General features: G+C 40.2%; 1 protein-coding gene across 2 annotated transcripts in view; it reads left to right on the forward strand.

Moving 5' to 3' along the window:
* Nucleotides 1-20403, forward strand: part of PTPRB (protein tyrosine phosphatase receptor type B) — a 202146-nt gene that overhangs the window by 91526 nt on the left and 90217 nt on the right. For both annotated transcript variants that reach the window (XM_073620045.1, XM_073620046.1), the window contains 5 exons: nucleotides 3007-3285; nucleotides 4538-4795; nucleotides 8386-8649; nucleotides 11981-12247; nucleotides 18439-18699. In XM_073620045.1, coding sequence (XP_073476146.1) covers nucleotides 3007-3285; nucleotides 4538-4795; nucleotides 8386-8649; nucleotides 11981-12247; nucleotides 18439-18699 — 1329 coding nt within the window. The remainder of the gene's footprint in view (nucleotides 1-3006; nucleotides 3286-4537; nucleotides 4796-8385; nucleotides 8650-11980; nucleotides 12248-18438; nucleotides 18700-20403) is intronic.

Raw genomic sequence — 20403 nt, forward strand, 5'->3', positions numbered from 1 at the left:
TTGCTAAATCACACCAGACAAATGTTTATTATTAAAATAAGGTCAATTAGTACCTAATGTACTCTCTGTTTAAAGCTCAAACTTTTTTTTTTTCATTTTGGGCAAAGAAAATATTTAAAGGGTCAGTTCTTTTTGTGAAATCTGTGCATGATTGGGGAGATTTCCCTTTACTTTCCATCTGAAACACAGAAAGTAAGAGGAAATCTCTCAAAGTGAGGGACATCCCCTCCTAGTCACTGGAACAAGCCTCCATTTGAATATTTCCCTTTTAGAGATGGGGTGGTGGCTACCAACAATTGGGGACTGTTCCTCACCTTCAGTCCCAGTACCATTGGTCAACAGGACAGACAGAGAGAGTGAATCTCCCTAGTGAGTATACAGACAGCAGTAACAGTCAGACAAAGGTTCTAACCCCTATCCACTTTATCCAAAAACTAAAAAAATTGGTGTACTTTAACATTGAGTCCCATCACTGGAGAAAATAACTTGAAGAATTTATGGTAGTTAATACTTGTAGCAAAGCTTCTCCATACCTTTGATGTAGAATTGCAACACCGAATGAAGTACACCAGTTCAACTACATGTGATGCAGCATGATCATGTTATTAGCTATAGCAGCTAATCTAGGGCTGATTAAGGTCATGGCTCCTATTCTAAATTCTTAATTTTATAATGAAACCTGATAGGGGAGCTAATGCTAGCTAGGTGCCCGCACATGAGAGGTATAGAAATAGGCATAAAAATGTGCATGCTTTGAATGAATATAAGAGTGCAGGTGTATTTTCAGAAGAAGGCACTCCCCAAGGAAGCATTAAAAAAATGTATTGGAAGTATGGGGTTAATATCTAACACCAGTTTTGTTCACGGACACCCCCAGCCTCTGTAGCAATATCTGGTTCCTCTGCTCAGGCCACAAATGTTTTTATAGTGTTTATTTGTTTTGGTGCTTGGCTCCTGTTTGACATAATGGTGTATGCAAAATGGTAGATGGTAAAGGTGATCATGTCTCAGAGAAGAATGCCCTATCCCTGTCTTCCTGATGGTGTAAGTTTGAGGTGTGAGCATTGTTTTTAAGCTGGCCATGGACGGTTTGAATCTCAGCAAGTTCAGCAGGGACCGCGGGGATTCAAACAATGTATGGGCAGGCTGATTGTACCCATGTTGAACTATCGATCAACTTGGGTGCAACAAACCTGTCTGATTTTTTATACGATCATTGCCAGCAGCTATAGCCACTAACAATACTCACTGTGGGTCCTCCCGGTCAGGATGGCTCCCCCTGCCTCAACCCCCCCCTCCCCACCGGTAGAACACAATAGCTCCACAGGAGGTATTCCCCCATCAACACTGACTGTGTTGATGGAGGAATCAACAATTTTCTTTCGTGCGCCACCCACAGCCGACTTTAGTTTTTAAGTAACCCTGAGTGTGAACCTGCATTAATTTCAGCACAGGACCATGTACAAGATACTCCAGTACTGTTCAAAGGCACTGTGTAATTCCCTTTGCGTCTGGCTGCATGGATTGCATACAATTCAAGGTTTCCTGGAAGGTATTCGCCATTTTGCCTGGATTTGTTTTTCTTTCTTCAGGGAGTTACTAAAGGCAAATAGGCTGTTCATTGCAGGAAAATTTTCCCCAGAGCTTAGTAAATGTGGTGAAATGTCACTTTGCAAAGAATACCCAATTACTGTACGTGCAAGGAAAAAAATGGTGACGACAAACATTTGTTAGCAAAAATCTTTATGTAATTGTGTTTTATTCATCTACATTAAGGAATGGCTGTAAGCTTTTTAATTTCAGTGCACGACTTGTGTAATATTGCACTGCTGGCTGCCTGCCAGCTAAGAATTTTTGTAACAATGTAAACGGCTTAAGTGTTTGTTTCCAGACAGGACTCTCTCAGCCCAGGCACTTCCCAACTTCATTGTTCCTTTGTTCTAGCGGATGTTAAAGGGACTAAGTGTTTTGTTTTCTGGGCCAGATAGATTAGATAAAGTCTGAATTTTTTAACCTCACCTTCTAGGCACGCAAACCATTTCATAACTATGTCATACAACTTCAGAGACATAATGTTCAAAGTACTAGAACTTCTATTAGGAAACACACAAAATATTTCTCCTTACCATCTGTTCTGTGGAACATGGTTATTCTTCAGACACATAGAGCAATACTGAGCAAGCAGTTTTAGCCCTTCCGCCCATCCCTTTGATTGACATTGATATGGGTTGTAAGAGACACAATCCAAACCAAGCAAACCATATTGAATTGTCTGTACTGGCATGGTGCCCTCCATCAGACTCCAGCTGTCTACAAATGTGTTCACCCTTGTAAAGTCACAGGAGGGTGTAAAGTTTTGACCAACTATCCCATCCTTCAGGTTTATTACAGGAAACCTACAGGTTGTAGTTGGCCCCCTAGACATACCTTGTGGATTATCTGACTCTGGTCTGGATAGATCCTGAGGACAGGAGGGGGACACTGCTTGAGTTTGGCTTACTGTATTTTATGAGGACACAATAGTGATCATCCAAAAACATCCAACTCAGCCAATCAATTTTTCCATGGAAGAGGGTCACTTGGGATGTCTGGGGAGGTCCGAAAGTGAGTGCATACAAACATACAATTCCTGCCTATTCTGACAGATGGAGTAAGAACTGACTTGTATCTCTCAGCATTTTAAGCAATTTTGCTCTAGACCTGCTTATTGGTGCTCTCATTGATTCCAGGTAAACATCTACTGATGTGCTTGGTAATAACATTGCATATGGGAAAGTTCTGGAGGTATCAAGAGTGCAAGCCTTTCCCAGGTACAGAATATAATTTAACCATGCATGGCATATGTAGAATTATAGAAACAAAGAGAAGGGACAACACAAAGGATTTTTCATAATCCTATGTAGACCTAATAAACATCTAAATTGATGTCCATTGCAAATAAAAGACTACATGACAATATTAATAAAATTAAAAATCTTATGTTGTGTGTTGTTTCCTTTTTTTTAGACCCTCTTCCACCATCACAATTTGAGGTAAGAAGAAACACAGTCACATCAACTAGTTTCCAGGTCTCCTGGAAACCATCTTTAGGATGGGTAGATGAATATGAACTGCATTTACTTAATGATAAAAGGGAAATTGTCCAAAAGAATGATGCCTCTGGCAGTAGTACAATAAAAGAAGCAACGTTTACAAACCTGAATCCAGGCACTAAATATATTGTTTCTATAAAAGCTATTTCTGGAATGAAAAGCACCCCTACTATCTTCATCAATGCCTCCACAGGTAAGTCTCCTGTTATAGTTATCACTGTTTATAACTACAGCTAAAGAGGAGTCCACTTAAAGTGTATATACATTTATGTGCTCCAATATGCCTGTGTACTTTCAAAGTTTTGAAAAACATATTATTGATTTTCTTGTTAAGAACTGGTCACATAGAAAAATGCATTATTGGCTCATATTCCCCCTAAAGTAATATGAGTATATCAGTTTAATAAGTTTACCATTGTTTTTACTAGTGCACATGTTTTTATACAGGGGGTTATACTTTTAAAGAATTCTTGGGTTATTTAATTGGCTGTTCTGCATTAAAAATGTTTGTATAGTGCAATATACTCTATGTTTAGGCCTATTAGTTTTGGGTTGGAGGAAAAGCATTTAATTTACAGCAATGCACTTTATAAATGTGCTTAGTTCTCTACTGGCTTCTGGATTTTGATAGACATGGATGGAATAAAAAAGTAGGGAGGAGAGCCCGGTCTTGTGCCCTGACAAAGTTATGTGACTGGGTTTCCCTTTTTCTCACAGAGTTCTTTCTGCTGAATTAGGTAGAGATAACTCCGTAGGACACTGTAGGATCTACACAGTAGTCCTGATTTTATGAATGTGCCATAAAATGCAGGCTGTAATGGACAAAAATTGCCGAGTTTGAATAGAGATTTTCACTCCACATTATGATTGGAGGCATTTGTTATACTACTAGCATTAATACCGCTTAAAGGAAACTTTTAGCACCATACCTTTGGAGGCAGCCATTGCTTTCCTTCTACAAATACTAGTTACCTGTCTAGCTATGGATTCAATACTTTCTGACTTAGTAAACCTGTACCAGGCAGACTAGAAATTCAGAGTGAAGCCAGAACCCCTGATCTTCAGATTTGACCCAGGTAAATGCCTTAAGAAGCATTGATAACATGGAAGTAGAACAGCCAGACAACTCATTTTTTCAGAAGAAGAGGTCAGCAATAGTAACCTCTATTACCTCCTAGCACAGTTTTCCTTTTGATGGTGTCAGTAAATGAGGGTAGCTTGTTTGATATGTTTCTAGGATTGTTGCCAAAGGGCTCCATTATAAATGTCCCTGTTACTGTGTTTTATCTAATTTGTATGTTTTGCTTTTGTGTATGTGTATGTTTCATGTATTATTTGAAATGCATATTTATATATTGGGTTGCTTGCAACTATTTGTCATTTTCCTGGAAGTGACTGATGAAGTTAAGAACGTCTTCTTCCTTTCGTGCCTTCCTTCCGTTTAGTGCCAATGCCTGTGAAGATTGTTGATGTTGTGAGTAAAACAGACAGCATCCAAGTTACCTGGAAGCCTGGCTCTGGAATCTCAGAGAACTACAAGCTGATCTTATGGAGTCAGGAGAGGACAATAAATGAAGTCAATGTGGATGCACATGTTACTGTGCATACGTTTCATGGTCTTCTACCAGGACATGTTTATAATATCACAGTCATCACTGAAGCTGCAGGTTTACAGAATGGGAATTCTAAATTAGCAAGAACAGGTAATCCAAGAGCAGACATATACTAATTCAAAAAGCATCAGAATCAAGTATATGTCATTTAGGTTTTTTGGGGGGTTTTTTTCTAAATAGATTATTACCTAAATGCAGGTCCTTACCTAAGAAAACTGTGATACTACACCACAACTTGAGTTCTGTAATCCAGGCTTATCTCGTTCCAATGTGAGGACCCTAGGCACTGTAATTTTGTTAAAGTAAAATTTAGCTAATGCTGTTTATTAATTTCAAAGATCTTAGTCATTGCAGTAATCTTAGTCACAGGAAACTAAGAAATTAACTTAAACCATCATAAGGAAGGACTGACTTTTTATTTCATCTTCAAATTAATGCAAACATTATAGTAGAGTTAGGAGATGAAAAAATTCAATCCACGAATTAGATGGACATAGCAAATGAATGCCCTCCCCTGGTTCTTGCAGATCTAAGATCCTCCTGAATATGTGCATGCTGATTCACCATATCCACTAATATTCATTATGTTCAGGAATCTTAATTGTCTAGATGGAAATGTTGAGTGATTCTTCTCAGATGGGACAAATCTACATGCACATATTTAATATAATCGGAGACTTGTTTCCCCCTGAAAATCATCACATTTACCCAAACTCCAAAGTTTTGGCCATTTTCAGATCAATGTGCTCATATCCAAAATTTGCAACTACATGCTTGCTTGAGATTGCGGTCTTATATATTAAAGAGGAACTGCTGCAGTCTGCTCACGTAATTTGTAATAAAAACATCTTTGCCATTCTGAAGCTTTCCTCCAACCACTTTGCATATTATTTTATATATACTGTGATTCTAGACTTTCCATATATGCTGCAGAAATCTCCCTCCACTGAGTCTGTCTGCAGCCATTTTAACTGTGGGCAACTGAAGCTGCTGCCTGTTCACTTCCTGGATTTACCCAGACACACAGAGGCACACCTCCAGCTCTGCAGCCCTGCAGCTCTCATTGGCCCTCTTATGACTCATCCCCCCTCCTTTCCTGGCAAACTCTAATGAGAGTGAGAGGGAGAGCTGTGCATGATGTCATAAGCCTAGGCTATTTATTAGACAAGAAACAGGAAGTGGGCTGTATAAGGTATTTACTGGCATAAAAAACATGTTTTACTATCCAAAGTTAAAACAACAAGGGCAGAAGATTTAATAGATGGACAGTAAAAAAAATGACTGAAGGTCTGCTTTAACGCAATCTGTAGTTTAATCACATTATATGTGTAGGTTTTTGTCTGTTAAAGGTAATAATCTTATCTTCATGGAATATTTACTATATTTTTATACTATTTGCAATTCTATACTGTATAAAATCTAGCCTTTCATATTTCTTTGTTACGTGTATGTGCTATGATTTCTGTTTTGTAGCACAGTGCAATCATTTTGATGTACTGCTCTACTTATCTCAGGACAAGTCTCCAGACAATGCAGGGCAAGTCTAGAGAAAGTGCTCCACTTTTTCAGGAAAAGCCTATGGACAATGCTTTTCTATCTCAGGGCATGTATTTGGATAGTGCTTTGCTATCTCATGTCAAGTCTACAGAAAGTATTTTTAACTCAGCACAAGTCTATGGACAATGCTCTGCTATCATAGGGCAAGTCTATGAATGGTGCTCCGTTGCCTCAGGGTAAGTATATGGACAGTGCTTTACTATCCATGGGTAAGTCTATGGAAAATGCTCCGTTAACTCAGGGCAGGTCTAAGAACAATTCTCTACTATCTCATGGCAAGTCCCCAGACAGCAAAGATAACTTGCCACAAATTTGAAACAGTGTTGAATTGTAATTCTGTTAACTTGCTGCACATTTTCACTAGCAAGTTGTACACTTGCAGAGCACTTGAAGTACAAGTTCTAGTTGACACTTTTAAAAATTTCTAGCAAATTTGCATGGCAAGTCTCTAGCAAGAGCAAAGTTGCAGTGGCGAGTCTACAGCAAGAGCTCTGCAAGTCACAGTGACCCCAGTGGTAGGATGACTTTTGCACAACATAACTGAACCAGAACTTGCAGCAGACTTGCAGAATGTTTGCAAAGAAAGTTGATCTGGAGTCATGCAATGCGGACTTGCTGCAATTTTGCAACAAACCTGTGAAGCCTGGCAGGTCTAGCAATAGCTTAGCAATTCATTTTCAAACTTGCAGCTCAATTGCTTGCTATCTGGGTCTATGGACAGTGTTCTACTATCTTAGGGCAAGTCTATGAACAGTGCTCTGCTACCTCAGGGCAAATCTACAGACAGTGTTCTGCTATCTTAGGACAAGTCTACAAACAGTGCTCTGCTACTTTAGAGCAAATCTACGGACAGTGTTCTGCTATCTTGAGTTCAAGTCTATGAACAGTGCTCTGCTACTTTAGGTTAAGTCTATGGACAATGCTTTGCTATCTCAGGGCAAGTCTATGAACAATGCTCTACTTTCTCAAGGCAAGTCTACAGATAGTGCTCCACTATCCCAGGGTAAGTCTGCAGAAAGTGCTCCATTATCTCAGGGCAAGTCTATGAACAATGCTCTGCTTTCTCAAGGCAAGTCTACAGAAAGTGCTCCACTATCCCAGGGTAAGTTTACAGAAAGTGCTCCATTATCTAAGGGCAAGTCTATGAACAATGCTCTGCTTTCTCAAGGCAAGTCTACAGAAAGTGCTCCACTATCCCAGGGTAGGTCTACAGAAAGGGCTAACTTATCTCAGGACAACGATTCTGAACAATTCTCTGCTATCTCAGGGCAGTTCTACAGACAATGTTCTGCACTTTGCTAGCTTACATCAGGGCAAGTCTATGGACAGTGCTTTACTATGTCAGGGCAAGCTTATAGTAAGTGCTCTGCTAGCCCATGGCAAGCCTACCTCAGGGAAAGTCTACAGACAATACTTTGCTATATCAGGACAAATATATTACCAATGGGCAAGTCTATGGACAATGCTCTTTTGATCTCAGGGCACGCCTACAGACATTGAAATGCTACCTCAGTGCAAGTCAATGACAATGTTCTGCTTTCTCTGGGCAAGTCTAGGGAAAGTGCTCTGCTATCTCATAGTAAATCTACAGACAATGCTCTGCTATCTCAGGTCAAGTCTACAGACAATTCTCTGCCATCTCAGGGCAAATTGATGGCTAGTGTTCTGTCAAAAAATGGATAAATAAAAAATGCAATATTTAGAATCCTGATACCATAATTAAATTTGATGAAGCGGACATTTTGAGCTTTATTAAGCTGCAATATATACATTTTTTGTCTTAGATATTATTTAATTATGATACTAAAAATTCGGTACACAAAATACATGTGTGGAAATCACAAAAAAACATTCAAATACAAAACACAAAAACTCTTCTCTACTGGAACCAATTCATTCTGGTTTTCTTAGTTTTTTCTTAGTTTTTTCCATTCCCTTTGTTTGCAGAAGTAAGACTCTTTTGATTTTTTATAACAAAAATAATTCATAACAAGTATTCAGTATGATAATGTTGCTATATTTGCTTTATGTACTGTATGTACTATACTCCCTTTTTGTAGGTTTTGGTTGTTCTTAACCTTACTTGACAAAATCATTAAGGTTCTTTACGCTTCCCCTGTTAGCTCCCGCTCAGGTCTCTAATCTAAATGTGCAGAATGATGGAAGTTCTACCACATTGAAAGTTCGCTGGAAAGCACCTGAAGGCAAGCTAGATTCTTACAATGTCTCGTTGACTGAACAAGGTTCAATAAAGCACAGCAGAACCTTGAATGCTGCTTCTACAGAGGTCATCTTTAATGAATTAACACCAGGACGTCTTTATCAGGTTAACGTCACATGTATTGCTGGAGAATTAGGCACTGACAATATGGCAGTTGGGAGGACTGGTGAGTATTCTTTCCCTTGTGTGTCATTTTTGCTGTGGGCTATGTGTGACAATCTATGACTTTTCTATCTAAGCAGAATGTGATTGTGTCAGACCAGTCATTATATAAAAAATATTTTTTTTTCCTAAAACATTTTTTTTGGCTGTAAAAGTAATGTAATGTTATACAAGAGATAGTTGTTATTTTTACTCAGATGCTTACGGAATTATACTTATTAAATTAACGTGCTGTTTCTTATCTACTTTGCAACTTCGACACCATATACAGTGCTTTGCAAAAGTATTCCCCCCTTTGGCTTTTTACCTATTTTGTTACATTACAGCAGGGGTCTCAAACTGGCGGCCCTCCAGCTGTTGGGAAACTACAAGTCCCATGAGGCATTGCAAGGCTGGCAGTTACAAGCATGACTCCCACAGGCAGAGGCATGATGGGACTTGTAGTTTCGCAACAGCTGGAGGGCCAGCAGTTTGAGACCCCTGCATTACAGCCTTTAGTTCAACATTTTTTTTTTATCTGATTTATATGTGATGGATCAGAACGCAATAGTCTAAGTTGGTGAAGTAAAATTAGAAAAATATATACTGTACATAAAACTATTTTTCAGAAATAAAAAACTGATAATTGGCATGTGCGTATGTATTCACCCCCTTTGTTATGAAGCCCATAAAAATCTCTCAACCACTTACCTTCAAAAGTCACATCATTAGTGAAATGATGTCCACCTGTGTGCAATCTAAGTGTCACATGATCTGTCATTACATATACACACCTTTTTGAAAGGCCCCAGAGGCTGCAACACCTAAGCAAGAGGCACCACTAACCAAACACTGCCATGAAGACCAAGGAACTCTCCAAACAACTAAGGGACAATGTTGTTGAGAAGTACAAGTCAGGGTTAGGTTATAAAAAAATATCCAAATCTTTGATGATCACTGGGAGCACCATCAAATCTATCATAACCAAATGGAAAGAACATGGCACAACAGCAAACCTGCCAAGAGATGGCCACACACCAAAACTCATGGACTGGGTAAAGAGGGTATTAATCAGAGAGGCAGCACAGAGACCCAAGGTAATCCTGGAGGAGCTGCATGGTTCCACAGCAGAGACTGGAGTATCTGTACATAGGACGACAATAAGCCGTATGCTTCACAGAGTTGGGCTTTATGGCAGAGTGGCCGAAAAACAAAAACAAAATGGCACGTTTTGAGTTTACGAAAAGGCATGTGGGAGACTCCCAAAATGTATGCAATAAGGTGCTCTGGTCTGATGAGACTAAAATTGAACTTTTTGGCCATCAAAGAAAACGCTATGTCTGACACAAACCCAACACATCACGTCACCCAAAGAACACCTGCCCCACAGTGAAACATGGTGGTGGCAGCATCATGCTGTGGGGATGTTTTTCAGCAGTCGGGACTGGGAAACTGGTCTGGTCTGGACTGGAGTTAAGTGAAAGATGGATGGTGCTAAATACAGGGATATTCTTGAGCAAAACCTGTACCACTCCGTGTTTGTGATTTGAGGCTAGGACGGAGGTTCACCTTCCAGCAGGACAATGACCCCAAACACACTGCTAAAGGAACACTTGAGTGGTTTAAGGGGAAACATGTAAATGTGTTGTAATGGCCTAGTCAAAGCCCAGACCTCAGTCCAATAGAAAATATGTGGTCAGACTTAAAGATTGCTGTTCACAAGCGCAAACCATCCAACTTGAAGGAGCTGGAGCAGTTTTGCAAGGAAGAATGGGCAAAAATCCCAGTGGTAAGATGTGGCAAGCTCATAGAGACTTCTGCAAAGCGACTTGGAGCTGTGATAGCCGCAAAAAGGTGGCTCTACAAAGTATTGACTTTAGGGGGGTGAATAGTTATGCACATTGACTTTTTCTGTTATTTTGTCATATTTGTTGTTTGCTTCACAATAAAAAAAAAAAATCTTCAAAGTTGTGGGCATGTTCTGTAAATTAAATGATGCAAATCCTCAAACAATCCATGTTAATTCCAGGTTGTGAGGCAACAAAACACGAAAAATGCCAAGGGGGGTGAATACTTTTGCAAGGCACTGTACATTTTTTCACATATGCAGCTAGCAACCAAATGTAGCTTTTCACTAATATGGTGCAAAGCAGAATGCTGTGCAATGACCTATGAAAGCAAGAGACCAGCTTTCCCATGTGTGTGAGTAGCCTCTTGAGGCCAGATTCACACTGATACGACAAGACTTTTGTACGAATGTCATCCTACTTTGCCCTGTGACATTGGTCCTACATTGGTCCTACTACGGTTCTACTTCCATCCGACTTGAATGAACAGGATACAATTTTGCTCCAACTTTGATATAGTCTGACTGTCCTTTGACCAATCAAAACTAATCCCAGTGTGACATAAATTCCCTTTCCTGCTGCTGTAATCATCATGTCGGATGGTTAGGACGAGGATCCAACTTTGATCTGACTTCAATGATATTGAATGGGCTGAAAAACGCACCAAAGTAGGACCAATGTAGTGCAGGGACCTTTGCTAAAGTCAGACCGACCTGTGTCAGACCAGTTAAGACAGCTCTCATAGGGAACTATTGATTTGTACACGTCATGTGACATGTGCTCCCAAAGTTGGAGCGTATGTCACACTAGTGTGAACAGGGCCTGAAAGCTGATCTGTAATTAAGTGATCCTGAATAAGTTTCACCTGGTATCAACCTCTTGTAAACCCCTGCACAGCAGAGCTCAGGCTGGGGGAGAGAGAAGCAGCACAAGCAGCCAACCAGGTATGCTGCAGTGACCATATGTGAACAATAAAAATGCCAATCTAAATGTCCCTTTGCACTACAGAAAAATCAGGTCTCCTCTTCCACTATACAAAGCCATGCTGTATGGCAGAGCTGTATACATTTCAGAGCTGTATAGTCAGAAATACAAAATCTTTAGCAGCTGAAACAGCTCTCATATATGTTTTTTGTGTATTTAGCTGTTGGAGCTTAGCTTTACAGGATAGCTGCACCATAGTCAAACATTTTTAATCGTCCATATGTTTGCATAGCCATGCTGGACAGTTACGCAGACCAGTGGTGGTAAATCTATAGTTCAGCTGTTCTTTTGTTAACTCCATTTTTAATCTTGTTTTGAAATAACATGACATAACCTGTAAAATCCATTTTTTCCAGATAATAATGATACCAGATAGTAGCAATGTATACGTTTGTGTACAAAACGTATTAATCCATATTAAGTATAGGGCAGCTTACATTATTTGCCTCTGGGAGATTTCAGATTGAAAGTGTAAACAATATTTTCATCATTCCTCATTACACTTCTTTGCATTGTCTGTTCCAGTCCCAGAGAGAGTTTCAGATCTAAAAGCCGCCAGCAATGGCATACGATCCCTGCGTGTAACCTGGCTGCCCCCTGCTGGAGAATGGGAAAGATACTATGTGGTGCTCTACAACCAGAATGTGGTTTTGCTCAACACGACCCTGGAAAAGCACATTAAAGAATATATTATCCAGGACACAGAACTCATACCTGGAAGGCAGTATGACATCACGGTTGTTGTGGAGAGTGGAGGTCTAACAAGTAAAGCTTACTGCAAAGGCAGAACAGGTCAGCCTTATTTGTATTAAGTTTATGACAAGTATCAACATTTTTTAGTTACTGTACATGAATTCAGAAAGTAAGCTGGTCCTTTGTTTCGCAAAAAGAAGAAAAAGCATCCCAACTGCTATTACGGTTTTTGAAAGTTAAACATTGTACTTTGCTTTATTAAAATATTCCCATCTAATCAAGTAAGTGAATATTTTGTAGTCTGAAGTCTTGCCTTATAACTGCTTAGGTCCAGAAGCAATGCCTAAAGAAGAACTTTAAGCAAAGCATAAAACATGGTAAAAGCGTTAAAGAATAGCTTAACACAAAAAAAATTGTATTCATATGTATAAAAAAAAGTGTAGCACCAAATTTAATTAAAGTAAAAATTAGATCAAGGAATAATAAGACAATAATCCGTGCGAAAAAACTCAAAAAACAAATATCAATATACACTGATAAGTGAAAAAACGTCCAAAAACAATTTCAGTGCAAAGTACAGTCCAAAAGTCCATATAAAAAAGTTAAAGGAAATACCGGTAGTTCAGATGCGAGTCCGACCACTCCAACGAATATACAGGTGTTACTCAGACTGTGTCCAGATAGCTGACCACCATCATCAAGTGAATTGCAAACCCACCCCAACCAATGACTGCCATTACAGCAGCATGCACACCTTGTGTATGCTCAGTATAAATGGAAAAATTCTGGGTAGATAATAGCGATAAGCTTCCTCTAGCACAGTGGTTCTCAACCTATCTAGTGCCGTGACCCCTTGATAAAATTTCCCAAGTTGTGGGGACCCCTAACAGTAAATATTTTTGTTGTGTGGGTTGTCAGCACCCAAGGCAAGACAAGTAATTTCCACCCCTAATCCACGGACATTTAGCGCTCCCCGAGTCCCTTCCACTTGTACAGTATTAAAACCCCTTATGGTACATTTTAGGATGTACCACTCTTTCTCTTTGTTCTCCTTTCTTTCCCTTTTCTCTCTCTCTCTATTTTAATTTCTTGTTTTTTTCCCCAATCCTCTCTTTAGCCGTCTTTCATGTTTTTTTTTTTTCTCATTCTTTCTCTCCCTTTTATCTTTCTTCCTCTTTTCCTCTCGCTTCCATGTATTCTCTATTTTTATTCCTTCTCTTACTCCTTATTGGGGGGGGTGATGGGAATGGGATCAGTGTCAATGCTGGGGGGAGTTCTGATCAGCCAACTTGGGTGCTCTTTATCAAGATAATTTGCTGATCTGAGAACTGTAGTGGGGACTTTTAACTATAATCACAGGTAGTGTTACTCACTGTGTCTCCGACTTTGTGGTATCTCGTAGCAGTGACACCTATGCCGAAATCAGGAGATAGGGTCTCCTCCAGCCACTTCACATTCCTCCTCAGTCAGCTGACCTCTAGTCTCTGCCCCCCAGCCATGCCGTGAACTGAATAGGCGGCTGCGAAGAGGCTGAGTGGGTGGCCCTGGGCTCCAGGAACAGCCCTGCTGGGCGGAGGCAAAAAGGCTGGGAGAGCAGCGCGGGCTTTAGGAACAGCCCAGAATTCGTGACCCCTGGCAAATCATCATTTGACCCCTGAGGGGGTCCCGACCCCCAGGTTGAGAACCACTGCTCTAGCAACTCAGAGCGAGGTCCAACTAAGAATAAATAACTTACATAAAAAGCCACTGGTGGCCCAGAATTGCTCAGCTCGCTGCTGAGCGTTTCCGGGTCCCCAGCGGCTTTTTATATAGTTACATAGTTACATAGTAGGTGACATTGAAAAAAGACATAAGTCCATCAAGTCCAACCTATGTGTGTGATTATATGTCAGTATTACATTGTATATCCCTGTATGTTGTGGTTGTTCAGGTGCTTATCTAATAGTTTTTTTCAACTATCGATGCCCCCCGCTGAGACCACCGCCTGTGGAAGGGAATTCCACATCCTTGCCGCTCTTACAGTAAAGAACCCTCTACGTAGTTTAAGGTTAAACCTCTTTTCTTCTAATTTTAACAAGTGGCCACGTGTCTTGTTTAACTCCCTTCCACAAAAAAGTTTTATCCCTATTGTAGGGTCACCAGTACAGTATTTGTAAATTTAAATCATATCCCCTCTCAAGCGTCTCTTCTCCAGAAAGAATAAGTTCAGTGCTCGCAATCTTTTTTCATAACTAATGTCCTCCAGACCCTTTATTAGCTTTGTTGCCCTTCTTTGTACTCGCTCCATTTCCAGTACATCCTTCCTGAGGACTGGTGCCCAGAACTGGACAGCATACTCCAGGTGAGGCTGGACCAGAGTCTTGTAGAGTGGGAGAATTATCGTTTTATCTCTGGAGTTAATCGCTTTTTTAATGCATGCCAATATTCTGTTTGCTTTGTTAGCAGAAGCTTGGCATTGCATGCCATTGCTGAGCCTATCATCTACTAGGACCCCCAGGTCCTTTTCCATTCTAGATTCCCCCAGAGGTTCTCCCCCCAGTGTATAGATTACATTCATATTTTTGCCACCCAAATGCATTATTTTACATTTTTCTACATTAAACCTCATTTGCCATGTAGTTGCCCACCCCATTAATTTGTTCAAATTTTCTTGCAAGGTTTCCACATCCTACGGAGAGGTTATTGCCCTGCTTAGCTTAGTATCCTCCACAAATACAAAGATTGAACTGTTTATCCCATCCTCCAGGTCGTTTATGAACAAATTAAATAGGATTGGTCCCAGGACAGAACCCTGGGGGACCCCACTACCCACCCCTGACCATTCCGAGTACTCCCCATTTATCACTAACCTCTGAACTCGCCCTTGTAGCCAGTTTTCAATCCATGTACTCACCTTATGGTCCATGCCAACAGACCTTATTTCATACAGTAAATGTTAATGGGGAACTGTGTCAAATGCTTTTGCAAAATCCAAAAACTCTGTCACTAGAGTTACTAGAGAAAGCTTATCGCTGTTATTTACCCAGAGATTTTTCCATTTATGCTGAAAGGCGTGCATGCTGCTGTGATGGCAGTCATTGTCTCTGATGAGTTTGCAATTCATTTGATGGTGGTAGTCAGCTATCTGGACACAGTGTAACACCTTTTTATTCACTGGAGTGGTCACATCTGATCTAATTTCTTTATGTTTTTTATATAGACTTTTTGACTGTACTTTGCACTGAAATTCTTTTTGGACATTTTTTTTCACTTATCAGTGTAGTATATTGATATTTGCCTTTTGAGTTTTATCACACGGATTATTGTCATATTATTCCTTTCTTTATACATACAGTATGTTTGCTATACTACCTTTCTGTGTTAGCTTCCTATATTTTTTTACTTTAGCACAGTGCGGATTTTTGTCACTGATTTAATATACAGTGGGGACGAAAGTATTCAGACCCCCTTAAATTTTTCACTCTTTGTTATATTGCAGCCATTTGCTAAAATCATTTAAGTTCATTTTTTTTCCTCATTAATGTACACACAGCACCCCATATTGACAGAAAAACACAGAATTGTTGACATTTTTGCAGATTTATTAAAAAAGAGAAACTCAAATATCATATGGTCCTAAGTATTCAGACCCTTTGCTGTGACACTCATATATTTAACTCAGGTGCTGTCCATTTCTTCTGATCAACCTTGAGATGGTTCTACACCTTCATTTAAGTCCAGCTGTGTTTGATTATACTGATTGGACTTGATTAGGAAAGCCGCACACCTGTCTATATAAGACCTTACAGCTCACAGTGCATGTCAGAGCAAATGAGAATTATGAGGTCAAAGGAACTGCCTGAAGAGCTCAGAGACAGAATTGTGGCAAGACACAGATCTGGCCAAGGTTACAAAAAAATTCTGCTGCACTTAAGGTTCCTAAGAGCACAGTGGCCTCCATAATCCCTAAATGGAAGACGTTTGGGACGACCAGAACCCTTCCTAGAGCTGGCCGTCCAGCCAAACTGAGCTATCGGGGGAGAAGAGCCTTGGTGAGAGAGGTAAAGAAGAACCCAAAGATCACTGTGGCTGAGCTCCAGAGATGCAGTCGGGAGATGGGAGAAAGTTGTAGAAAGTCAACTATCACTGCAGCCCTCCACCAGTCGGGGCTTTATGGCAGAGTGGCCCGACGGAAGCCTCTCCTCAGTGAAAGACACATGAAAGCCCGCATGGAGTTTGCTAAAAAACACCTGAAGGACTCCAAGATGGTGAGAAATAAGATTCTCTGGTCTGATGAGACCAAAATAGAACTTTTTGGCCTTAATTCTAAGTGGTATGTGTGGAGAAAAGCAGGCACTGCTCATCACCTGTCCAATACAGTCCCAACAGTGAAGCATGTTGGTGGCAGCATCATGCTGTGGGGGTGTTTTTCAGCTGCAGGGACAGGACGACTGGTTGCAATCGAGGGAAAGATTAATGTGGCCAAGTACAGGGATATCCTGGACGAAAACCTTCTCCAGAGTGCTCAGGACCTCAGACTGGGCCGAAGGTTTACCTTTCAACAGGACAATGACCCTAAGCACTCAGCTAAAATAACGAAGGAGTGGCTTCACAACAACTCTGTGACTGTTCTTAAATGGCCCAGCCAGAGCCCTGACTTAAACCCAATTGAGCATCTCTGGAGAGACCTAAAAATGGCTGTCCACCAATGTTTACCATCCAACCTGACAGAACTGAAAAGGATCTGCAAGGAGGAATGGCAGAGGATCCCCAAATCCAGGTGTGAAAAACTTGTTGCATCTTTCCCAAAAAGACTCTTCTACTAAATACTGAGCAAAGGGTCTGAATACTTAGGACCATGTAATATTTCAGTTTTTCTTTATTAATAAATCTGCAAAAATGTCAACAATTCTGTGTTTTTCTGTCAATATGGGGTATTGTGTGTACATTATTGAGGAAAAAAATGAACTTAAACGATTTTAGCAAATGGCTGCAATATAACAAAGAGTGAAAAATTTAAGGGGGTCTGAATACTTTCTGTCCCCACTGTATTTCAGCTTACCAGCCCTTAGATGTAATGGTTGCATTCGTTTTCTTTTTCCAGGCTAAGTTCATTTTCTGTAAGTGCAGGAAAATTTGATATTGATTCTGGCAAAAATCCAGTGCGCTTGTAACTGCCTGTTAGGCTGAAATCTGAAAAAATATCAATCTTCCCAGATACCTACTATAAACTACAAAACAACTCCCTCTATGCAATGGAGGTGTTTGGTAGTCCAAATCAGGAGAGCAGCATAGAATGCCAACTTTGCTTCTCCATAGATACAGTACAGCAGGGGTCTCAAACTGGCGGCCCTCCAGCTGTTGCGAAAGTCCCATGAGCCATTGCAAGGCTGACAGTTACAAGCATGACTCCCATGGGCAGAGGCATGATGGGACTTGTAGTTTTGCAACAGCTGGAAGGTCGCCAGTTTGAGACCCCTGCAGTACAGTGAGTGAGCATTGCTAATGTAGAACAGGAAAGATGTTACCGACAGGACCACTAGGTACAAATAAAAAGTGAAAAAGCATGAAAAATAAGTAAATGCAACTACTACATCTAAGGACTGGTAAGCTGTGATATATTATATTTTTGTTTTAGGGCTTAGATATTCTTTAAGATCAGTTCAGATTTTTGTCTTTTATGACTTCATAGGCCTGTTTCTGACACAAGGACCTCTGCATACGCTCCAAGCCAAGTACAGTATAAGCATGACTACACAGGTGTTTGGATCTAGAGGTGCCAGGCTTTAGACTACAGAACCGAGGCTTTTGAATTTCACAAATAAAGCAATTCTATCATACGTGAAGAGTGTTTTGTAGAGCCATCTGAATGCAAATCACTTTTATTTTCATAGTTCATGCTGCCATAGTGGAGAAATCAGCTGCGGAATATCAACACTTCTTTTGGCACCTACTATTTTAATCTCTGACTCTAACAGAAAGCTGCGGAGAGTTAGGAGTTTTCATTACCTACTGCACCTGGATGCTGCAGATACATTTTATATTTATTCTTTATTACAGTTATGATGAATCATACAAAATGGCTGCATCTAGAATATATTTTATAGTAAGTTGTAAATTATTCCTTTATTTACTTAGTGAATTGCTGCAGATCCAAGCCAAGAGTCCCTTTAACATAATAAAAACTAAATTCTTAGTCACGTTTATTGTTATCTTTTTGGAATAGTAATATCAAATGTGAAAAGCAGTATATAAAAGTTAGTTTCCCAGTTTCTTTTATTCATGTGGTTGTATTTTTCCCTCGGTCACAGCTCCTCAGTCTGTCTTGCAGCTTAGAGTTAAGCATGCCAACGAGTCTTCATTCACGGTGACATGGCTCACGCCTCTTGCAGAGTGGCACAGTTATGTGGTTTCACTTGCAGACAGGGATCTTACACTCATCAACAAAGTTCTTGCCAAAGAAGCCAAGGAATTCACCTTTTCTGATCTAGTACCTGGAAGAAAGTATACCGCCAAAGTTACTAGTATCAGTGGAGATCTCAAAAATTGGACTTCTGTTGAAGGAAGGACGGGTGAGAATGCTTTTTTGGACTTTCAGCAATAAAGAAAACCCTTATAGTGGAATATAGTCATTTAGCTGATGTCTTATTATATATGTAAAAGCAGCTTCCCTGTGAACAAAAAAATAAACTGTGAAGCCACAGCACATAAAGTGGTGCACAAGGGTACAGTGACATCCATCCTCTGAAGGGTAAGGGTCTAGATCCCTGAATCCCCCTGGAGTGCAAGACACTCTAGTCCACCTGGCCAAAACCATGGCTCCAATCTTTAGGAAACAGCCAAAGCCAGTCCTCCAGTTAATTACATGAGTAAAGTATAGGGACAAACAAATCCATGTTTGAGAAAAATGTTTGAATCACCTGGTACCACAGAGAGTAACCATAGTGTCCCCCCCCCCCAAGATAAATAGCCCATGGGTGTATAGTTATGGCCCCTATAAAAGTTAGTAGACCATTTGATCTTGATGTTAATGTTGATTTCTATCACCTCCTGACAGCTTAGCATTGCACAAGCAGATTTTTTTTTATTCCTTTTCTTCCATTAAAAATTAATAAAAACTATTGAAACAGAGAATGTCCATAGAGAGTTATAAGCTCGTAGAAAAAATAACACTTCACTAGTGTCTGCAGCCTCTCCTCCAGGCAGGATCTGGGGTACTTCCTACCAATGACCATGTAAAAACAAAAGCAAGGATGGAAAGCGCCACTTAGTGTAGTATGCGTGAAATATTTTTAAAAAATGAAGCAATAAGGTGATACATTCACAAAAATATTAAAGGATGGGATGAAAAGACAATAAGGCAGCCCATCTTTAAACTACATGGTCATAACTATGCTATTAGACAAGTAAAATTTTCACCCTTTCAACCAAGTATTGACATCATGCTCCTATGATCTCACCGTGAGATTCTGGAATTTCTCCAAATCATCACCCACTCCTTGAAACGGTACAGAATCATAAAAATTTCACATGTGGTCTTAAAGTGAAAGTAAACCCTCCTATCATTTTCAGCCAAGGAAGCTGCCATATTGGCCTCTGTTTATTTTTCAACTGCCATGGTGCTGCACATGTGATCACTTATGATTACATGGATGAGAGCACAACCAACATGAGTTACATTCCTGGCATATGCTGGGAATGTAACTGTTTTCTGAAACTGTTAAATTGATGGGTTTACTTCTGCTTTAATTTCAGCATTCTCATAACAGGACAGAAACTGCTTTGCTCAGTTATTTTTATGTGAGTGCTTTACCTTATTGCTTAATTTTTTACGCACACTTAGATAGTGGTGCTTTCTCTATCTCCTCCTTCTTTTTGTTGTTGCAAAGTCAGTCCTCCAAGTACTAGATGAGGTCTCTTCCAAAGAGAGACCCCCAGCTGGGGAAAAGAAAAAGACCAGTGAAGGCCCCCTTCCCCCCCAAAAAAAAACTTCAAGGCAGGCCCCAATAAACCGGCACTTTCCATCTCTGTGGAGTGAAAAAAAACAAACCACACATGCAGTGCAAGTGCTCATGCATGAATAGTGAAAGCAATTCAAAAGTTGCAAACACATGGCAGGACTTCTGACCAGTATAAAAATTGCTCCAGACTAGCCAAAAAACCTGTCCAAATGGATGGTGCAAGAAAGGCAGTAGTGCCATGACCTAGTGTCAGTGAAACTCAGTGGGGTCCCAAGTTCATAGTGTTTTTCTGGCTCCCGTGAGTAGCCACCCCCA

The sequence above is a fragment of the Aquarana catesbeiana genome, linkage group LG03, assembly GCF_042186555.1.
Source record: "Aquarana catesbeiana isolate 2022-GZ linkage group LG03, ASM4218655v1, whole genome shotgun sequence".
Classification (NCBI taxonomy): Eukaryota; Metazoa; Chordata; class Amphibia; order Anura; family Ranidae; genus Aquarana; species Aquarana catesbeiana.